General features: G+C 37.5%; 1 protein-coding gene across 1 annotated transcript in view; it reads left to right on the top strand.

Annotated features, from left to right (window-relative positions):
• Positions 1-17,760, top strand: part of NEK1 (NIMA related kinase 1) — a 203,879-nt gene that overhangs the window by 109,509 nt on the left and 76,610 nt on the right. Inside the window, exons 18-21 of the mRNA XM_068552774.1 lie at positions 9,388-9,471; positions 9,897-9,980; positions 10,402-10,479; positions 11,060-11,155. Of these exons, the coding sequence (XP_068408875.1) occupies positions 9,388-9,471; positions 9,897-9,980; positions 10,402-10,479; positions 11,060-11,155 (342 nt within the window). The remainder of the gene's footprint in view (positions 1-9,387; positions 9,472-9,896; positions 9,981-10,401; positions 10,480-11,059; positions 11,156-17,760) is intronic.

Raw genomic sequence — 17,760 nt, forward strand, 5'->3', positions numbered from 1 at the left:
GTGGGAATGTAACTTGGTATAGCCACTATGGAGAACAGTATGGAGGTTTCTTAGAGAAAACGAAAAATAGAACTACCATACGACCCAGCTATCCCACTACTGGGCATATACCCTGAGAAAACCATAATTCAAAAAGAGTCATATACCACAGTGTTCACTGCAGCTCTATTTACAATAGCCAGGGCATGGAATCAACCTAAGTGTCCATCGACAGATAAATGGATAAAGAAGATGTGGCACATATATACAATGGAATGTTACTCAGCCATAAAAAGAAACGAAATTGAGTTATTTGTAGTGAGGTGGATGGACCTAGAGTCTGTCATACAGAGTGAAGTAAGTCAGAAAGAGAAAAACAAATACCGTATGCTAACACATATATATGGAATCTAAAAAAAAAAAAAAAAAAGTTCTGTGGAACCTAGGGGCAGGACAGGATTAAAGATGCAGACATAGAGAATGGACATGAGGACACCATGGGGTGGGGAGGGGAAGCTGGGATGAAGTGAGAGAGTGGCATGTCCATATACATACTAACAAATGTAAAACAGATACCTAGTGGGAAGCAGCCGCATAGCACAGGGAGATCAGCTCGGTGCTTTGTGACCACCTAGAGGGGTGGGATAGGGAGGGTGGAGGGAGATGCAAGAGGGAGGAGATATGGGGATATATGTATATGTATAGCTGATTCACTTTGTTATAAAGCAGAAACTAACACACCATTGTAAAGCAATTATACTCCAATAAATATGTTTTTAAAAAAACCCAAAATACCTTATCTACACCATCAGGCAGCTGGCCGCATTTGACCTGAGGATTGTAGTTTGCTGACTCTTGTAGAGTTCTTCAACACTAAGTTGTTCATTTTGAGAAGATAATTTTTTCAGTTCTTTTAAAAAAATGATTCCCTTATTGTCCTTCTAAAATATAATTTTTGGTACATAAAAAAGCATATATTTAATATATATGTGTAAATTATCAAGCAAAATAACATACCCAGGAGGTAGAACACTAAGTTCTATCTGTGTACTGTTCCCTAATCTAGGGATTGGTGGGTGTTTTTCTGTAAAGGGCCAGATTGTAAATATCTTAGTCTTTTCAAACCATAAGATCTCTGTCATAACTACTAACTCTGCATTGTAGCAAAGTAGTAACGATAGACACTGTGTAAATGAGTGATCATGGCTGAGTTTCAATAAAACTTACTTAGGGACTGAAATCTGGATTTCGTATCATTTTTATGTGGTCATGAAATACTCTTTTCATTTTTTTGACCATTTAAAAATGTGCAAAACCATTCTTAGCTTATGAAACATAAAAAAACAGGTGGCAGCCTGAATTTGGCCCCTGAACCATAGTTTGTCAACCCCTGTCCTGACTGTTCCTCTGTCTTCTCCCAGAGGTGACCATTATCTTGAATTTTGGATATATCGTTCCTATGGATTTTTTAAAAATGCTTTTTCCACTTACGTATATGTGTCTGAATGATGTCTTGTTCTGTTTTGCCTATTTTTGAGCATTATAAAAATTATATCATACTGTATATAGATTGGGACTTGCCTTTTTTCATTCGTCATTATTTTTCTAAAATTCATTTACATAGTTGGGTTTAGCTGTATAATATTCTGTTGTATGAATATACTGCAGGTAATTCACCTGATAGTAGGTATTTAGGTTGGATCTAGTTTCTGCTTTGAACATTCTTGTACATGTCTCCTGGTACACATATACAAGAATTTTCTTGGTTATCTGTCTTCTTCTGTTGAATGATTTAACAGAACACTTAACGAATTTTATAAAAAATGATGAAGCAGTATCATTTACCTTGAGAAATGTTATTGTCTTACTACCTCATCTTAAGTCATTCTGTATTTATTTACATTAATGGAAAAATGCCTTTAAAATGTGCAGTGAAGTGTAAAATACTTAATTCATTCTTTCATTCATTGTTTTAGTATTACACAAACATTTATTGACTAATATATTAGGTTCTGTGCCAGCAGGAGGACTTAAGCAGTAAAGGAGATAGACAGTTAACCCAAAAATTAAGTAATAAATGACAACTGTTTATTGAAAGGTTACTATGCCAGATATTATGTTAAACAATTTATGTGCATTATCTCTGTATTAGTCTACTAGAGCTGCTGTGACAAAATTCCACAAACTAAATATCTTACACAACAGAAATTTATTACCTCACAGTCTGTAGGGTAGTTGTCCGAGATCAGCATGTCAGCAGGGTTTGTTCCTTCTGAGGGCTGTGAGAAGAGTCTGCTCCCTGTCTTCTAGTGGTTGCCTGGCTATCTTTAGCATTCCTTGACATGTAGAGTTATCACCCCAGCCTCTCCCTTCATTTTACATGGTGTTCTACCTGTACGGGCGTCTGTCTCCAAATTTCCCCTTTTTTCTAAGGACACCAGTCATACTGGATCAGAGCCCACCCTCGTGATCTCTTTTAACTTGATAAAGATCTTGTCTGCAACTAAGGTCACATTCTGAGGTACTAGGGGTTAGAACTTAAGCATATGAATTCTGGGGCAACACAGTTCAACCCATAAGGCTCTCTTTTAGTCTTTACAGCAATCCCAAGTAACTCTGTGGAACCTTAATATACAGTTGAATCTTGAGCAATGCAGGGATGAGGGCACCAACCTGCCTTGATGTTGAAAATCTGCATATAACTTAAGCCTACCCTCTGCCTACCCTCTGTATACATGGTTCCTCCAAGTCATGTCTGCAGCTCCTCATCCATGGATTCAACAACCGCAGATCGTGTAGGACTGTAGTATGTTTACTATTGAAAAACATCTGAATATCAGTGGACCTCACAGTTCAAATCCATATTGTTTATGGGTCAACTGTACTGGTCTTATAGTAGAGCGTATTGCAGTGCAGAAACCCTAGCTGCTAAAAAATGACTTCTGCATTGTTCCAGGACAAGATGGCATAGACTCACTTTTCCCTGCTCTTCCCGCCTAAATACAATTAAATACTCTGGAAGTTACATCTCCTGTATATCATGGACTGGGTGCTGGACATGCCTGCAATCCAGATCCACCATAGAGATAGACCAAAAAACAAAGAAACCAACCAAACAAAAAAACCCCAAGAAAATCCTCTCACTTGCCAACGTACTAGGAAAGAAGAACCCCAATATGTGCCACAGGGGGGTCCTGGTGAGTGGTTTAAACTATGGGCAGCAGTGAAGCCCCAGGGTGTCCCAACCCCATCCCACAACTGCAGCATCAGCAGGTGACTTGGAGGGCAGTTTGACCCATCAGTGGCAACAAAGCCCTGGACTGTCCCAGTCTACTCAACAACTGGTACATGAGCAGGTGATCCATCTACCCATAGCAGCAGTTGCCACAAAGCTCTGTGTCCCCATGCTGTCCACCTAATGACAAGGAGACCAGGCCCAGTGGCATCTGCCCCTCACCCCCACCCTCAGGAGATTTTCAGTAACAGCAGGTGATGCAGGGAAGCAACTTCATCCTCACAGAATAACTGCAGGATGGACTGAGCAGGAGCTCCATCAGCACCGGAACAACAAAGCAGACCAGATTAACATTACAAGAGTTCAGAAGGCCAAACCGTCATTGGAGTAAAGCCCCACAAAAGTAGGCCAGGACCTAAATGGCCTGCTCAAACAGAACATGTAAATAGGATCAAGAGTCTTCTAACATAATACCGTATTTTAAATATTCAGGATACAATAAAAAAATCACTTCTCATACCAAGAACCAGGAAAACCACAACTTGACATTGAGCTGACCTAGGGCCAATTGAATACTGGAATTATCTGGCAAAGATTTTAAAGCTGCTTTAAACAAATACTTCAACAAGCAATTAGGAATTCTCTGGAATGAAAAAAGGGGCAAATCTCAGTGAAGGATTAGAAGTTATAAAAAGAACCAAATGGCAGTTATATAATTGGAAAAATATAATAACCAAAATTTAAAATTCACTGGGTAGAATCAGTAGTAAAGTGGAGCTATAATCACTGAACTTGAAGGCAGATCAATTGAATTTACTCAATCTGATAAACAGAAAAAAGACTGAAAAAAGTTATCAGAGTCTTAAGGATTTGTGGGACAATAACAAAAGATTTAACATTTGTATCGTTGGAGCCCGAAGGATAATAGAAAGAGCATGGGACTGGAAAATGTATTTGAAGAAATAATGGCTGAAAACTTTCCACATTTGGTGAAAGACGTAAATTTAAAGCTTCAAGAAGCTGAGCAAACCCCCAAATAGGATACACTTAAAGAAATCTTCACCTAGGAATATTAAACTTCTGAAAGTAAAAGACAAAGAAAACAAATCTTAAAATAGCCAGAGAGAAATGACACATTAGCTATAAAGGACTATCAATTGGAACAACACCAAATTTCTCATCTGAAACCATGGAGTCCAGAAAGAAGTGGCATAAAAATTTTCAAGTGCTGAAAGAAAAGAACTGTCAACCCTGAAACCTATATTTGATGAAACCGTCCTTCAGGAATGAAGGGGAAATAAAGACATTCTCAAACGAAATAAGCTAAAAGAATTTGTTGTTAACGTAGCAAACAGAATTACTAGGGAGAAAGAGAGACATTACATAATAACAAAAGAATCAGTCCAATAAGGAGTTATCGCAGTCCTTAATGGGTGTACACCAAACAACCAAACTTCAAAATATATAAAACTAATAGAGCTGAAAGGAGAAATAAACAAATCCACAAGTATAGTTGGTGACTTGAACACATCCTCAGTGATTGATAGAACTGCTAGTTGGAAATCAGCAAGGGTATAGAATAGCTAAACACCACCACAGGCCACCAAGATCTAATTTACATCCTATCCAACAATAGCAGAATACATTATTTTTTCAGGTGCCCATGGACCATTCACCAAGATAGACCATATGCTGGATCATAAAACATCTTAACTAATTCAGAAGAATTAAAGTTATATGACATATTCTTTGAATGTAATGGAATCGAACTGGAAATCAATAATAGAAAGATGACAAGAAAATCTACAAACACTTGAAAGTTAAAAATACTTCTAAATAATACAGAGACAAAGAGGAAATCTAAAAGGAAAGTTAAAAATACAAAGAATGAATGAAAATACACACATCACATATCAAAAAAAGTGAGATGCAGCTAAAGCACTGCTGTGAGGGAAATTTATAGCACTAAAGGCTATAATTCTATAGCCTTAATTCTTAATTAAGAATTCTAATTAATTCTAAGGTAATTAGAAAAGAAGAAACGTCTCAAATCAGTAGTCTAAGTAGTAGTCTAAGTTCCTACCTGAAGATGCTAGAAAAAGAAGAGCAAGATAGACCCAAAGCAAGCAGAATGAGGGAAATCATTAAGAGTAGAAGTCAGTGAAATTGAAAACAGGAACACTTCTGAGAAATGTAATGAAACAAAAAATTGGTTCTTAGAAAAAAATGAATGAAATTGATAAACCTCTAGCAAGATTGATTAAAAATAAAGAGATGACACAAATCACCAATATCAGGAATGAAACAGGATATCACTACAGATCTAGTGAGTAAAAAGATGACAACTTTACACTCATAAGTTAAACAGCCTAGAAGAAATGCACCAACTATTTGAAAACCACGAACTACCAGAACTTAGCCAAATTGAAATAGATAAATAGCCCTATAACTATTTTTAAAATTGAACTTTTGATTAAAAACTGACAAGAAATAAATCTCCAGGCCTAAATGGTTTCACTGGCAAATTTTACCAAACACTCAAAGAATTAACATCAATGTGATAAAATGATACTCTCTCTTTCAGGCTGTCAGAGCAGAAGGAACACTTCCCAACTCATTTTGAGGCCTGTATTACCCTGATAGCAAAACTGTACAAATACAGCACAAAAAAGAAAACCACAGACTAATATCTCATTAACTTAAATGCAAAAATTCTCGACAGATTTTAGCAAATTGAATCCAACCACAACCAAGTGGGATTTAGTCTGGAAACCCAAGTCTGTTTCGATATTAGAAAATCAGTGAGACCCACCATATCAACAGGCTAAAGAAGAAAAATCATGTGATCATAACAATGGATGCAGAAAATCTTTTGACAGAATTCAACATCATAATAAATAAAAACTATCAGTAAGTAGAAAGCAAGGGGAATGTCCTCAACCTCATAATAGGCGTCTATAAACAAACTTACACCTAACTTAATACTTACAGGTGGAGGACTGAATGCTCTCCCTCTACAATCTGGAAAAGGACAAGGAAGTTAGCTCTCACCACTGTTAATCAACATACTGCTGGCAGTTTTGGTTACTGCAGTAAGGAAAGAAAAAGAAAAGGCATACAGATTTGAAAAGAAGGAATGAAACTGTTGCTATTTCCAGTTGACATGATTATCTGCATAGAATATCTGAAGGACTCTATCAAAACACTCCTAGAACTAAAAAATGAATTTATTATAGTTATAAAAGTATAAGGTCACTTCACAAAAATCAACTGATTTCTGTACGTTGACAATGAACAAGTGGAAACATATTAAAAAAAACGCAATACCATTTACAGTTGCTCCAAAGAAAATGAAAAAAAGTATAACAAAACATGCAGGATTTGTACAATTAAAATGACAAAATCTTGATGAAATTGAAGATTTAAATATTTGGAGAATCATACCATGTTCATTAATTGGAAGACTCAAGGTAATAAAAACGGCAAGTATTCTTAAATTGTTTTACTAATAATTGTAATTCTTAGTAAAATCTCAGAAACATTTTTTTATAGACAAGCTTATTCTAAAATTTATATAGACAGAGAAAGGCTTTAAAATAGCCAGAACAATTCTGAAGAAGACTGAAGTGGGAAGAATGACTCTTCCTGGTGTCACGGCTTGCTTAGGTCAGTGGAGCAGTGTGGGGAACCCAGAAGTAAATTCACACCAATATGCCCTGCTAATTCTTGACAAAGAAGCAAAAGCAGTTCAGTGGCGGAGGGATTGCCTTTTCAGTGTTAGTGCTGGAGAAATTGGACATCCATCTGTAGGCAAAAATATGAACCTTGACCTAAACCTCACACCTAAAATAATTAACTCAAAACAGATCATGCACTCTAATTTAAAACATAAAATTGTAAAAACTTAGAGAAAAAGAAGAAAATTTCAAGACCTAGGACTAGACGAAGAGTGCTTAGACTTGACACCAAAAGCACAATCCATAAAAGAAAAACTTGATAAACTGGACTTCATGAGAATTTAAAACTTTTGCTCTGCAAAAGACCCTGGTAAGAGGAAGAATATACAAGTTACAGATTGGGGGAAAATATTTCTAAACCCCATGTTTAACAAAGGACTTGTATCTAGAACATATAAAAACCCACCAAAACTCAACATTAAAAATACAAAGAGTCCAGTTAGAAAATGGGTAAAAGACAGTCTAAACATTTCATTGAGGAGGATGAATGGCAGACACAGACACAGATGGCAGATAAACACATGAAAAGATGTTCAACATCATTAGCCATTTGGGAAATGCAAATTAAAACCGCAATAGTATATCACTACCCATCCATCAGAATGGCTCAAGTAAAATTGTGATAAAACCAAATGCTGGTGAGGATGTGGAAAAAGTGGCTGACCATAACATTGCTAGTAGGGATGTTACATGATACAGCCACTTTGCAAAACTGTTTGGCAGTGCCTTTTAAAACTACAAATGGATCTGTCATACCAAGAGCAGGTAATTCCGCTCTTGGGCATTTGTCCCAGAGAAGAGAAAACTTATTTTCACTGAGAAACTTATTACATGCATGTTCTTAGCAACTTTGTTCTTAATAGCCAAAACTGTGAAACCCCAGTGTCCTTCAGCGCGTGAATGAATGAACAAATTATGGTACTTCCATACCATAGTCTGCTGCTCAGCACTGAGAAGGAACAGGCCATTCAGTCGTGCGTCCAGTGCCTTGCAGGGACTGTGAGGAAGTAATACCAAGTGAAAACAGTCAACCTCAGAAGGATGCATACTGTGCGATTCCATACATACATACAGAACTTGTGAAATACAATTGTAGACGTGGAGAACAGATTGGTAGTTGACGGGCAGGGATGGGAGCCGTGAATGTGGCTATCAAGTGACATAGTAATGGTACAGTTAAGTATCTTGATTTGATGGTGGTCACATAAGGCTACGCGTGTGATAAAATTGGACTGATGCAGATACAGAAACGTGAGCGCTTGTAACTGGTGAAATCTCTGTGGTTCGTGCAGTGCCAGCTTCCCAGTGTGGATAGGTACCACAGTTATGCAGGACGATACGGTTGGGAGAGGGTGGGTGAAGGGTACACGGGACCTCCCTGTACATTACTGCTCACCTTTCTGTTGTCATCTATAATATTTCAAAGTAAAATGGTTGAATTCCTACATAGGCATAGAAGGAAATCTGGAAGAGAACACTCTGAAACTGTAAGTTTCTCAGATGGTAGAATTACGAATGATTTGTATTTTCTTTGATACGTTTTCAACAGTGAACATATATGATTTTTATGAGAGAAAAAAAATACTGACATAAGCTAAATGGATTCAATGAAAACTAATTTCCAATGGAAATGTTCATTGCAAAATTTGCTCAAAAGGGTCCATTTGAATTACGAACTTAGAGGGCATTGGTAGTCTTGGAAGATTTTCAGAGCCACAGTGGGATCAGAACACGGAGTGTAGCAGATTTAAAAATAAGTGGGAAGCAGGTAAAAGCAGGGAAATATAAAAAGTACGCATTCAGCAAGCCGACAGAAAGACGTGAGAAGGGGAAGTGGGATGAGGATTTTTCAATTGGGAGGCTCTTGAACCACAGCTGGTGCCGCAGGAAGAGAAAGTGGGTAATTATGAGTAATTTCTAAGGAGGCGATCATTCCAGGCTTGTGATAAACCGTGTTAGTTGGCATGTGGTTGGGCGGGTCATTTGCAGTCCAGGACCAGGGCGTGCCCGGGTTCAGGGAGTTGGAGCTCATGTTACTCCCTGTCGTGTGCGTGTGCGTGTGTGTGCACATGTGTGTTTACTATGTAAGCGAACACGTGGAAATGATGGGCCTTTGTAGAGGAAGATTTTGATTTGGGGTTTAGCTAACCTCCAAAGCAGTTTTAAAAAACCTGTTGACTTAAATGGCTAATAAAAAGGTAGCTGGTCTCTATTTGAATAATTACATTTGGGGTTTAACTGCTTCCTTCTGTTCTCACTGAATGTGTTGGTTAAATCGCCAAAGGAGAATGCCAGCATCTGTTATCAGTTTATCAGCTAATCAGCTAGACATGATCAGTATTTGCCACCAGAAGTAGTGGCGCCGGGTGGTCCCTAGGTAAGATGCTGCTGTAGCCTTAGTCGTTCTTTAACCTTAGTACATTAAATGATGCACAGGGCACCCTGCACAACCTGGCAGCTCTGTGCGAAGGCAGGCGCAGCTCTTCACGAGGAGGGAAGCCGAGAAGCAAAGAGGAAGAGGTACGCCTCCTGCATGCTCGCTGCCTCACGCCGTCACTTTGAGTTGATTGCCTTCCTTTCCTGCATGGTTTAAATTCCTAACAATGACTGGACGATCCTTAGGTCTGTAGGGACCTGTTAATATATTTTGACTGACATACTGTGTCATAATTTTGCCCCATAACTGTTATTCAGAATTCTGAGTTCAATTTCTTTTCTTTTGATATAATTAAAAATTTGTTATTGTGTTGTATTTCTTTTCAGAAGCAAATTGATCTAGATTAAACACTTGAAAGCTAATATTACATTGCCATTAACCAGATTTCAAAACTTTTATTTCTTATATTCACATTAACACCTTTCTTTAAATGAAAAGCATTTTAGCAATGCGAACGGTAGTTTTTCTTTTAAATTAAAATGTTGTGGTTTTTTTTTTCTCTTTGTAGGTTTATCTGGCAAGGCTGAGACAAATAAGACTGCAGAATTTCAATGAGCGCCAACAGATTAGAGCCAAGCTTCGTGGTGAAAAGGCAGGTTGAAAATCTCTTTTTCAGAAAGTAATTGAATGACATTATAATACACTGAGATTATGTGCCACTAACACAAAATAAAGTCTGATGAAGACAGTGAAAGTCAAAGACCAGAAAACTATATACATAGGGTTACAGTATATCTTATTTATATGACTTTAAATTGATAAGACCTTTTGTTCCGGGGAGATTCTGAGAGGAGAGTATGAGTGGTACCCATGGACGTATAAAATGGTACATTTTATATCCTTCTGTTTCTGTCTTTTTTCTCAGTGTCCATAGGAGTTGACGGTGTAGAGAGTTCTGTTGCAGCTGTGAACAAGTTGCCATTTTTCATTTTTAGATGTTAGTTGATTCATGTGAAGTCTACAGTGAGTTTGCGGTTCTATCCTAAGTGGTCTGCTCACTACTTATTTTGTAGAAAGAAGCTGACAGCTCCGAAGGACAGGAAGGAAGTGAGGAGGCTGACGTGAGGCGTAAGAAAGTGGAAGCGCTGAAGGTATGTACTGGAAGTGATACAGGTTTTCTTAGAGGAAATGGGAACTCGAGATAGAAAGTTGTGTTCTTAAGTCTTTCGTAGTAAACCAACTTATTCTCTTGCCTTAACTTTTCTTTCCCTTTTATCCCTCACTTCTGCATTTCTGAAAAATCACGTTTTTCTCTCTTCATGTCATATTTATGGAGAGCAATTTGATGAAGCCACAGCATAAATACATGAAACTATCACACAAGTAACCTTAAGAAGAGACAATGGTAACCCTAAAAGTGAAAAACATAATCTCCATTTCTGTGAAGACAAGTTTGTGCATAATAGTCATAGTTGTAAATTTTTAAATTTTTATTTCCATTTGACTGTACCTGCATTTATTTTCATTCCAGAAATACTTATTGAGCAACTGCTGTGTGTTGGCAGCCTGTTTAGGTGCTGGGCATGCAGCTTACGTTTGTGTTCTGGAACCACACACACCCACTTCTTTTTTGGCTAATAAGGAAATATTTTTATAGACCTGGAAAAACCAACAGGCAAACCCCGCACCTTTCTTTCTGGCACTAGCTGTGCTGATTGTCTTCATTTCCAGGCCCAGGTGAGCGCCCGCGCGGCTGTGCTGAAGGAGCAGCTAGAACGTAGGAGGAAGGAGGCCTACGAGAGAGAGAAGAAGCTGTGGGAGGAGCATGTGAGCCTTGCCCCTGTCGTCGTCCTGCCGGGTTCCTGCCCGCCCGCTTTCACTGGGTGCTGCGCCAGCCTTACGGTTCTGTGGTCCTATTTTCTCCCTCTCGTTCATTTCCCCTGCATCTCTCTGTCTCTGTCATCATTTAAGGACAATCCATATGGAAGTTATTTTGGGGTTTGATTTGAGGTGAGAACCCAATGTGCTTTATTTCGTCTTTATTATTGCCAAGTAGTTAATCAAAGTCCCAGCATCACTTAATGCCTGCAACATTTCTTCTGCCCCTGATCTGCAGTGCTGCCTGTGAGAGACGAGACGCCTGTGTGTCCTGGAGGACGAGTCCATGCCTATTCCCCAGGGCCCTGTTTTGCTTGGAATTATGGGTTTAGAATATATTTAATTCCTGGAAGGGTTCTTCCCTCATTTCCCCTTCACTCTTCTTTTTCATTTGTTTTCCTTACTTATTTGCTCTCTTTTTCTCTGAGAGGTACAGTTTAGGGTAATTTTTTTTCTTTTTTCTTTTCTTAAATCCTGTTGGGATTTTGATCATACTACTTTAAACCTACAAATTAACTTAAGAAGAACTGACGGGTTTATAATAGTCTTTATCCAGAAACGTGTTAAATATCTACATTGACTTGTATCTTTTATATCTCTTACGTAATTTTGATCATTTTTAACTCATACTTGTTATATTTCTTGTAAAGCTCATTTCTTGATGGTTTATAATTGCATTTCTGCTTTTAAACGTTTGTTTTTTTCTAACAGAATAGTGCTGATATTTGGAGAAATTGTTGGGTTTTGCTTATCTCTTATGCAGTGAGTGTGCCTGTTCTACCAGTTTTGAGGGGTTTCAGCATGCAACAGTATCACTGACAAGCAGTCATGATATACATCCTAACACTAATTGCTACCGTTCATAATTGTTTATTGTATGCAAGCCAGATTATAACCACTGCCCATGGGTCGCTTCACTTACTCTTTACGACTTTACAAAGCAGATAAAGAAAGGATAAAACAATTAGATGAGGTCACATTTTCAGGAAGTATGGAATAGGGATAGGAACCTGTGCCCGTCAGGTATCGAAGTCTTAGTATTCTTAGGCGGTTCGCCTAATTCCCCTGCTTTCTTTAAGTTTTGCCTTTTATTACCACTTTATTCTTACTGCATTGGCCAGAACTTCTAGGACAGAGTTAAATAGTAATGGGGATAATACTTTTGTTCCTGTCTTTAATGGAAATACTTTAGTCATTTCTCTGTTATGTATGGTAAAATAGTAAGGAATATAATTTTACATCTGGGTTTTACAGTTTTTATCAGACTTGTGTTTTGGTGTTTTATCAGATGTCTTTTGTGTATCTCTTAATATGACTGTGTTTCTTCTGAATCCACCCGTTGATGTCATATACAGGGAGATTCTCTTACCGTATTCCTAATGAAAAAGAACCATTTAGCTATGAAGCATGAGTGAAAGAGACAGAACTCCAGAAATCAGAATAAGTCTAAGGGTTTTTTGATAGTTCCCTTTCGTTTTCTCCTCCCAGCAATTTTGATTTCTCCACCCTCCGCTAGTTATGTTTTGCTCTGTAGTTTCCAGAGTCCAGTAGTGGAGAACTCTCGTCTTGTTTGCCACGTCATGAACAAGTCTTGACTATGAGACAGTAACTGTCACAGGGTATCTCATCTTCCTCCCAAATCATAATTACTGTTCTCTGGTACTTATCTTCTGGCCTGTTGGTCCCAGTCTTACCTGGCTTCAGATTGTTATGCTGTTTAAATCATGTTTTAATTCTAGTGTTTTTTACTTCCTCCTTTCCTTTTTTTTTGAATTTTTGAATTTCATTAAAAAATTTTTTTATACAGCAGGTTCTTATTAGTTATCCATTTTATACATATTAGTGTATATATGTCAATCCCAAGCTCCCAGTTCATACCACCACCACCACCCTCCCCCCAGTCCCCGCTTTCCCCCTTTGCTGTTTGTTCTCTGTATCTGTGTCTCTATTTCTGCCCTGCAGATGAGTTCATCTGTACCATTTTTCTAGGTTCCCCGTATATGCATTAATATACGATATTTGTTTTTCTCTTTCTGACTTACTTCACTCTGTATGACAGTCTCTAGATCCATCCACGTCTCTACAAATGACCCAGTTTCGTTCCTTTTTATGGCTGAGTAATATTCCATTGTATATATGTACCACATCTTCTTTATCCATTCGTCTGTCGATGATCATTTAGGTTGCTTCCATGACCTGGCTATTGTAAATAGGGCTGCAGTGAACATTGGGGTGCATGTGTCTTTTTGAATTATGGTTTTCTCTGGGTATATGCCCAGTAGTGGGGTTGCTGGGTCGTATGGTAGTTCTATTTTTAGTTTTTTAAGGAACCTCCATACTGTTCTCCATAGTGGCTGTATCAATTTACATTCCCACCAACAGTGCAAGAGAGTTCCCTTTTCTCCACACCCTTTCCAGCACTTATTGTTTGTAGATTTTCTGATGATGCCCATTCTAACTGGTGTGAGGTGATACCTCATTGTGGTTTTGATTTACATTTCTCTAATAATTAGTGATGTTGAGAAGCTTTTCATTTCCTTCTTGGCCATCTGTATGTCTTCTTCTTCTTGCAGAAATGTCTATTTAGGTCTTCTGCCCATTTTTGGATTGGGTTGTTTGTTTTTTTAATATTGAACTGCATGAGCTGTTTATATATTTTGGAAATTAATCCTTTGTCTGTTGATTCATTTGCAAATATTTTCTCCCATTCTGAGGGTTGTCTTTTTGTCTTGTTTCTAGTTTGCTTTGCAAAAGCTTTTAAGTTTCATTAGATCCCATTTGTTTATTTTTGCTTTTATTTCCATTACTCTAGGAGGTGGATCAAAAAAGATCTTGCTGTGATTTATGTCAAAGAGTGTTCTTCCTATGTTTTCCTCTAAGAGTTTTATAGTGTCTGGCATAACATTTAGGTCTCTAATCCATTTTGAGTTTATTTTTGTATATGGTATTAGGGAGTGATCTAATTTCATTCTTTTACATGTAGCTGTCCAGTTTTCCCAGCACCACTTATTGAAGAGGCTGTCTTTTCTGCTTTGTATGTCCTTACCTCCTTTGTCATAGATTAGTTGACCATAGGTGTATGGGTTTATCTCTGGGCTTTCTATCTTGTTCCATTGATCTATATTTCTCTTTTTGTTCCAGTACCATATTGTCTTGATTACTGTAGCTTTGTAGTATAGTCTGAAGTCAGGGAGTCTGATTCCTCCAGCTCCGTTTTTTTCCCTCAGGACTGCTTTGGCTATTCGGGGTCTTTTGTGTCTCCATACAAATTTTAAGATTTTTTGTTCTGGTTCTGTAAAAAATGCCATTGGTAATTTGATAAGGATTGCATTGAATCTGTAGATTGCTTTGGGTAGTATAGTCATTTTCACAATATTGATTCTTCCAATCCAAGAAAACGGTGTATCTCTCCACCTATTTGTATCATCTTTCATTTCTTTCACCAGTGTCTTGTAGTTTTCTGCATACAGGTCTTTTGTCTCCCTAGGTAGGTTTATTCCTAGGTATTTTATTCTTTTTGTTGCAGTGGTAAATGGGAGTGTTTCCTTAATTTCTCTTTCAGATTTTTCATCATTAGTGTATAGGAATGCAAGAGATTTCCGTGCATTAATTTTGTATCCTGCAACTTTACCAGATTCATTGATTAGCTCTAGTAGTTTTCTGGTGGCATCTTTAGGATTCTCTATGTATAGTATCATGTCATCTGCAAACAGTGACAGTTTTACTTCTTCTTTTCCAATCTGTATTCCTTTTATTTCTTTTTCTTCTCTGATTGCCATGGCTAGGACTTCCAAAACTATGTTGAATAACAGTTGTTAGAGTGGACAACCTTGTCTTGTTCCTGATCTTAGAGGAAATGCTTTCAGTTTTTCATCATTGAGAATGATGTTGGCTGTGGGTTTGTCGTATATGGCCTTCATTATGTTGAGGTAGGTTACCTCTATGCCCACTATCTGGAGAGTTTTTATCATAAATGGGTGTTGAGTTTTATCAAAAGCTTTTTCTGCATCTATTGAGATGATCATATGGTTTTTATTCTTCAATTTGTTAATATGGTGTATCACATTGATTGATTTGCGTATATTGAAGAATCCTTGCATCCCTGGGATAAATCCCACTTGATCATGGTGTATGATCCTTTTAATGTGTTGTTGAATTCTGTTTGCTAGTATTTTGTTGAGAATTTTTGCATCTATATTCATCAGTGATACTGGTCTGTAGTTTTCTTTTTTTGTAGTATCTTTGTCTGCTTTTGGTATCAGGGTGATGGTAGCATCATAGAATGAGTTTGGGTGTGTTCCTTCCTCTGCAATTTTTTGGAAGAGTTTGAGAAGGATGGGTGTTAGCTCTTCTCTAAATGTTTGATAGAATTCACCTGTGAAGCCATCTGGTCCTGGACTTCTGTTTATTGGAAGATTTTTAATCACAGTTTCAATTTCATTACTTGTGATTGGTCTGTTCATATTTTCTATTTCTTCCTGGTTCAGTCTTGGAAGGTTACACCTTTCTAAGAATTTGTCCATTTCTTCCAGGTTGTCCATTTTATTGGCATAGAGTTGCTTGTAGTAGTCTCTTAGGACGCTTTGTATTTCTGTGGTGTCTGTTGTAACTTCTCCTTTTTCATTTCTAATTTTATTGATTTGAGTCCTCTCCCTCTTTTTCTTTATGAGTCTGGCTAATGGTTTATCAATTTTGTGTATCTTCTCAAAGAACCAGCTTTTAGTTTTATTGATCTTTGCTATTGTTTTCTTTGTTTCTGTTTCATTTATTTCTGCTCTGATCTTTACAATTTCTTTCCTTCTGGTAACTTTGGGTTTTGTTTGTTCTTCTTTCTCTAGGTCCTTTAGGTGTAAGGTTAGATTGTTTATTTGAGATTTTTCTTGTTTCTTGAGGTAGGCTTGTATAGCTATAAACTTCCCTCTTAGAACTGCTTTTGCTGCATCCCATAGGTTCTGGATCGTCGTGTTTTCATTGTCATTTGTCTCTAGGTATTTTTTGATTTCCTCTTTGATTTCTTCAGTGATCTCCTGGTTATTTAGTAACGTACTGTCTAGCCTCCATGTGTTTGTGTTTTTTACGTTTTTTTCCCTGTGATTCATTTCTAATCTCATAGCATTGTGGTCAGAAAAGATGCTTGATATGATTTCAGTTTTGTTAAATTTACTGAGGCTTGATTTGTGACCCAAGATGTGATCTATTCTGGAGAATGTTCCATGTGCACTTGAGAGGAAAGTGTAATCTGCTGTTTTTGGATGGAATGTCCTATAAATATCAATTAAATCTATCTGGTCTATTGTGTGATTTAAAGCTTCTGTCTCCTTATTTATTTTCATTTTGGATGATCTGTCCATTGGTGTAAGAGAGTGGTTATCGTCCCCCACTATTATTGTGTTAGTGTTGATTTCCTCTTTTATAGCTGTTAGCAGTTGCCTTATGTATTGAGGTGCTCCTATGTTGGGTGCATATATATTTATAATTGTTATCTCTTCTTCTTGGATTGATCCCTTGATCATTATGTAGTGTCCTTCCTTGTCTCTTGTAACGTTCTTTATTTTAAAGTCTATTTTATCTGATATGAGTACTGCTACTCCAGCTTTCTTTTGATTTCCATTTGCATGGAATATCTTTTTCCATCCCCTCACTTTCAGTCTGTATGTGTCCCTAGGTCTGAAGTGGGTCTCTTATAGACAGCATATAGATGGGTCTTGTTTTTGTATGAATTCAGCAAGCCTGTGTCTTTTGGTTGGAGCATTTAATTCGTTCACGTTTAAGGTAATTATCGATATGTATGTTCCTATTACCATTTTCTTAATTGTTATGGGTTTCTCTTTGTAGGTCCTTTTCTTCTCTTGTGTTTCCCACTTAGAGAAGTTCCTTTAGCATTTGTTGTAGGGCTGGTTTGGTGGTGCTGAATTCTGTTAGCTTTTGCTTGTCTGTACAGCTTTTGATTTCTCCATGAAATCTGAATGAGATCCTTGCTGGGTAGAATAATCTTGGTTGTAGGTTCTTCCCTTTCATCACTTTAAATATATTGTGCCACTCCCTTCTGTTTGTAGAGTTTCTGCTGAGAAATCAGCTGTTAACCTTATGGGAGTTCCTTGTATGTTGTTTGTCATTTTTCCCTTGTTGCCTTCAGTAATTTTTCTTTGTCTTTAATTTTTGTCAGTTTGATTACTGTGTGTCTCAGCGTGTTTCTCCTTGGATTTATCCTGCCTGGCACATTCTGCGCTTCCTGGACTTGGGTGGCTATTTCCTTTCCTATGTTAGGGAAGTTTTCGACTATAATCTCTACAGATATTTTCTCAGGTCCTTTCTCTCTCTCTTCTCCTTCTGGGACCCCTATAATGTGAATGTTGTTACGTTTAATTTTGTCCCAGAGCTCTCTTAGGCTGTCTTCATTTCTTCTCATTTTTTTTTCTTTATTCTGTTCCATGGCAGTGAATTCCACCAGTCTGTCTTCCAGGTCGCTTATCCGTTCTTCTGCCTCCGTTATTCTGCTATTGATTCCTTCTAGTGTGTTTTTCATTTCAGTTACTGTATTGTTCATCTCTCTT

The sequence above is a fragment of the Eschrichtius robustus genome, chromosome 10 (genome assembly GCF_028021215.1).
Source record: "Eschrichtius robustus isolate mEscRob2 chromosome 10, mEscRob2.pri, whole genome shotgun sequence".
NCBI lineage: Eukaryota > Metazoa > Chordata > Mammalia > Artiodactyla > Eschrichtiidae > Eschrichtius > Eschrichtius robustus.